Below are 5,000 nucleotides of genomic sequence, written 5' to 3'. Positions count from 1 at the left end.
TTTTTCTCCACTGAGGTGGAACGACATTGAGGCCAAAGACCAGAGGAAAGGATGGAGGGGACAAATATTGACTTGCACCCCTTGTCTGTCTGTTTGTCTGTCTCTGTCTGTCTGTCCGTCCCATTTGTGTTTTTTATTGTACTGTTTCTCATGGAAGTGCCATAGGATTCAGTGTGTTTTAGTGATATGTTTTGATGTTTGCATGTTGGTGGTAATGTTTGCATGTCGTGGTGCTTGCATATTGTGTTATTTTCCTTTGTTTCAATTGTGTTCATTTGTGGCATTTACATTACTGTCTGTCTCTCTTTGTCTCTGTCTGCCTGTGTGTGCATCTGTGTATGCCTGTCTGTGGGTGTATGTCTGTCTTGTGTGTGTCTGTGTGCGTATCCGTGGGTGTGGTATGTGGCATATCTGGTGGTCAGGCGCGCTCACTCAGTCTACCTCAATGTCTCATGTAGAGTCCGTTGGAAGATCATGGACAAAGAAGCCCATCAGGTGAGACTGACCAGCCTCCCTCTGGCTTAATCTCAAATGATGCACACACACACACACACACACACACACACACACACACACACACACACACACACACACACACACACACACACACACACACACACACACACTGCACTGAATGCGCTGTGTTGATGAAGTTGGCCTACTATTTTGTTTGATTTTTTTTGTTATGGGATACATTTGGTCTACAATAAAATGTGAAGTAGTTTTTTCGCTCAAAACTTTAAAAACTAACTCATTTAGATGAATTAAAAAATGACATTCACTCGCATTTTCAGCAATGGCCATGAACGTATAATTGCAAAGATGCAAAAGCTGTTTTAGGAATAACCGTTTCATGTCTATTTTGCACCCCCTTTCCCTCTCTTTCTGCCTCTGTTATTTTCCCTCTTCCTCTTTCCATCTCTTCATCACCTCCATCCTCTCCCTGTAATTTCTCCTCTCTCTTCCTCTTCTTCTGCCTTCATCTCTCCTCCTCCTCCTCATCTTCCTCTTCCTCTCCCTGTATTTCTGCTTCTCTCTTCCCCTACCTCTTCTCTCTTCCCCTGCCTCTCTTCCTCCTCCTCCTCCTCCTCTCCCTCCATTTCCACCTTCTTCTTCCTCCTCCTCCTCCTCCTCCTCCTCCTCTCCTTGTATTTCCGCCTGTCTTCCTCCACTTTCTTTCTCTTCCTCTTTGACTTCCTCCTCCTCCTCTCTCCAGCCGTCCCCTGTCCGCCGTCTCCTTCAGCATCCCCTTCGGCCTGGACAGCGACGTGGACGTGGTGATGGGCAAGTCGGTCAGCCCGCCATCGACCATCATCCAGCGCTCCGTCAGCTCCGACAACCTCAACCCGGCCCACCACCAGGGGGCGGCGCGGGGCTCCCCCTACACGCCCCCCGAGGACCTCAGCCACGTCCTGAGCCGCTCCCCCGGCCCTCACGGCCCCCACAACGGCTCCCACCGTTCCTCCTGGGCCTCCCCCACCCCCGCCGCGCCCCTGCTGGCCGAGGAGAACGGCCTGGACGAGGCCGAGGTGGAGGCCGAGCCCGGGGAGCTGCCCACCATTGAGGAGGCCCTGCAGATCATCCACAACCAGGGCAAGATGGAGCCACGCTTGCACCCCGACGGCGCTCCGGACGGGTTCTACCTGCACTCGCCCGACGACCCGGCTGGTGCCCACCACGCAGGCAGCGCTGGCCCTGCGTCATCGTCCTCCCCCGCAGCGCTCAGTTGCTCTGCCCCCCCGCGCTCGGGCATGCTGTACAGGCCGCACCACACGCCTCCTCCTCCTCAACCACCATCATCATCCGCCACGCCGCCACAGCCCTGCTCCTCGTCCTCCTCCCGGACGCGCCACACCTCGGAGGGCTCCCGCGACGACGACTCGGTGCTGCGCGACGGCAGCGTGGACTCTGACGCCTCGGAGGAGCTGCCCAGCAGCAGCCGGACCGCCCAGTCCACTCCGGCCACGCCCCTCTCCTCGCACCCGCGCGGCGGCAGCGGAGGAGGCGGGGGAGACCAGACGCCGGACAGCGGCGTGCGCATGACCAGCTTCGCCGAGCGCCGGAAGAAGCAGCAGCTGCAGACGCCCCAGGATGCGGAGTCCTCCACCCCCGTGGGCTCCGCACCCTCCACCCCCACCCCCACCCCCACGCCCACTCCCACCCCGGCTGCCAACATCACCTCCTGGGCAGCCAAGAAGCAAGAAGAGGGTAGCCCCGGCAAGAGCCCGGCGCTCAACAGCGAGATGTCGGAGCTGGGCGTCCGGCTGGAGGAGAAGCGCAAGGCCATCGAGGCCCAGAAGAAGCGCATCGAGGCCATCTTCGCCAAGCACCGGCAGCAGCTGGGCAAGAGCGCCTTCCTGCAGCTCAAGAAGGAGCAGGAAGGGGAGGGAGAAGGAGAAGGAGAGGGGGGTGTCGACGGGGAGGAGGTGGTGAGCGCCTCCTCCACCGAGGAAGACCTGAGCCTGTTGGCCCCCACGGAAATGAAGAGACCCCCAACACAACAACAACAACAACAGCAGCGCCCCCTGGAGGAGCTGGACGGGAAGCTAGCCAAGCGGCAGCTGGACTTCTCAGGAGCTGGAGGTCCAGGTGGGGAGAAGGGCACGGCCCCGCTGGGGGACTACAACAACGCGGTGACCAAGCTGAACGCCGCCCTCTCCTCGCTGCAGAGTGACATGCATCGCTTGGCCGAGCAGCAGAAGCACCTGATGCACAAGAAAGCCGGCGCTCCGACGCCCCCGCCATCGTCTTCGGGCGGCACCCAGTCCTGGGTCATCCCCCAGGCTCCCAGGTCCTCTCGCGGCGGCGGCGGCGGTTCTGTGACCCCTACGGGCCGGCTGTCTCGCGAAGCCACCCGCGACCTCGCCTCAGCCTCCTCCTCCCCGTCGCCGTCGCGCAGGCTGATCAACAACCACTCGACCGCCCCGCCCAAGTCCCCCGGGGCGCACCGCCGGGCCCAGTCGGCGCCCCCCAAGAGTCCCAAGCACCACACGTCTTACCAACCCCCGCAGCAGCACCACGTCACCCACCACCACCACCACACGTCCCGGCCTTCCGACCTGAAGGTGCCGGTGTCCACGCGCGTCATCGCGGCCACTCAGAACGTGGACAGCATCCCGCACCTGCGGCGCGTCTCGCCGTGGCAGTGCCGCGACCAGACCTCCTCGTCCTTCAGCATCGGCCAGCCCGCCTCCGCCGTCTTCGGCACCCCGGACGCCTCCAGAGGCTCCACGCCGACCCCCACCCACCACCCCCACCCCAGCCCCCACCGCTCGGCCTCGGACACGGAGCAGGGCGTCTTCAGCCTGGAGCTGGAAGGGGCGTCCACGCCGGGCGCTGGGAGCCGCAGGGACACCCTGACGGGGGCAGGAGGCAGTTCGGGGGCACCCTCGGAGTGCTCGTTTGAGAGCGACGTGCCGGCCGCCTCCTTCAACGGCAAGCGCAGCAGCCTGATCGAGATCTCGCTGTCGGCCCTGCAGGGGCTGGAGGACGAGGATCAGGCCCAGAGCGAACGCCTGTCCGACTCCATGAGCGACTACACAGAGCCTGAGACCAAGTCGGGCGTCGGATTCTTCTTCAGGGTTAGTAATAGTATAGTAGCAACTCAGTGTGTTTCCTTTGTGTTTTTATTAATGGATAGGACAGTCGCGAGTATGACAGGAAGAGATTGGGAGAGAGATGGGGCAGGAATAGATAATGACCCAGGCCGGACTCAAACCCAGGTCCCCATGGGCATAGGCATGCAAGCCCATATGTGGAAAGCCTTAGAGCCAGCAGGATGTGTTGTGGTTTACATTCATTTGCGACTTGAATATGCGTCTGCATTCTGAAATGTCTGTTAGTGTATTGTATGTTAATGTGTAAGAATTTCTTGGTCAAGTCATTTTAGTTGTACATTGCACATTTAAGAAAAGGTCTAAAAAATGCTGAGCAGGCATTTACATGTGTGTACGGCCATTTGAGTGGATTATGTCTTTTTGTGCCATGTGACCAACCAACGTTTGTCTGTGTGTGTGTGTGTGTGCGTGTGTCTGTGTGTCTGTATTTGTGTGTGTGTGTCTGCGTGCGTGCGTGTGTGTCTGTCTGTCTGTATGTCTGTGCGTGTGCGTGTGTGCGCGCGTGTCTGTCTGTCTATGTGTTTGTGAGCAGGATGAGGCGCGACCAGAGGATGAGATGGCCCAGAGACGAGCAGCCCTGCTGGAGAAACAGCAGAAGAGAGCAGAGGAGATGAAGAAAAAGAGACTGGAGCAGGAGAAGGAGAGGGAGAGGGAGAGAGAGGCCAGGTAACACACACACACACGCGCACGCACACGCACGCACGCACGCACGCACGCACGCACGCACACACACACACACACACACACACACACACACACACACACACACACACACACACACACACACACACACACACACACACACACACACACACACACACACACACACCTTACATTCCAGTTTACCACCATACCCATCCCAAACCATTAAATGGTGACATTCTTCACATAGGCCTTTAGAAAAATATTCACATCTCCACACTTTAGCCTATACACACGTCAACTTTAGGAGGCAGTGCTCTTTTTTTGTAAGTGTAGTCAATTACTTATTTTCCATCATCACTAACCCACATGACATTTACATTTTTTTGCTCTTGAAAAGAGGGGCAGTGGGAAACGAGGCACCCTCCTCAATGCCCAAGACACACACACACACACACACACACACACCTGCCTAGCAAGGCAGAAGCTAGCTTAATGAGTGTGAGAGAGAGGCCAGGTAACACGCACAGATACACACCTGCGTTGGAAGGCAGAGGGAATCTTAATGCGTGTACGATTGATGTTTTGGCTGAAATTGCGTAGGAATTAATATTTTACGTGTTGGGGAAACCCTAGAATTGTGTTGTGGGTTATTATAGTTCAAGTTTTTCAATTAACCCATTGATGCCTGATGTTGCGTTGTGCAGCATTGCCCCTGGCGCCTGGAGCAGCATTACGCAA

The 5,000-nt window shown here is 57.3% G+C and overlaps 1 protein-coding gene across 2 annotated transcripts in view; it reads left to right on the top strand.

The window, feature by feature from the left end:
• Positions 1-5,000, top strand: part of camsap3 (calmodulin regulated spectrin-associated protein family, member 3) — a 62,261-nt gene that overhangs the window by 48,518 nt on the left and 8,743 nt on the right. Inside the window, exons 10-12 of one of the 2 annotated variants that reach the window (XM_063187421.1) lie at positions 459-495; positions 1,217-3,581; positions 4,150-4,283. In XM_063187421.1, the coding sequence (XP_063043491.1) occupies positions 459-495; positions 1,217-3,581; positions 4,150-4,283 (2,536 nt within the window). Of the gene's footprint in view, positions 1-422; positions 496-1,216; positions 3,582-4,149; positions 4,284-5,000 lie in introns of both variants that reach the window. The other variant, XM_063187412.1, reaches the window with a different exon arrangement.

The sequence above is a fragment of the Engraulis encrasicolus genome, chromosome 2 (assembly GCF_034702125.1).
Source record: "Engraulis encrasicolus isolate BLACKSEA-1 chromosome 2, IST_EnEncr_1.0, whole genome shotgun sequence".
NCBI classification, from domain to species: domain Eukaryota; kingdom Metazoa; phylum Chordata; class Actinopteri; order Clupeiformes; family Engraulidae; genus Engraulis; species Engraulis encrasicolus.
This window is presented reverse-complemented; position numbering and strand designations above follow the sequence as displayed.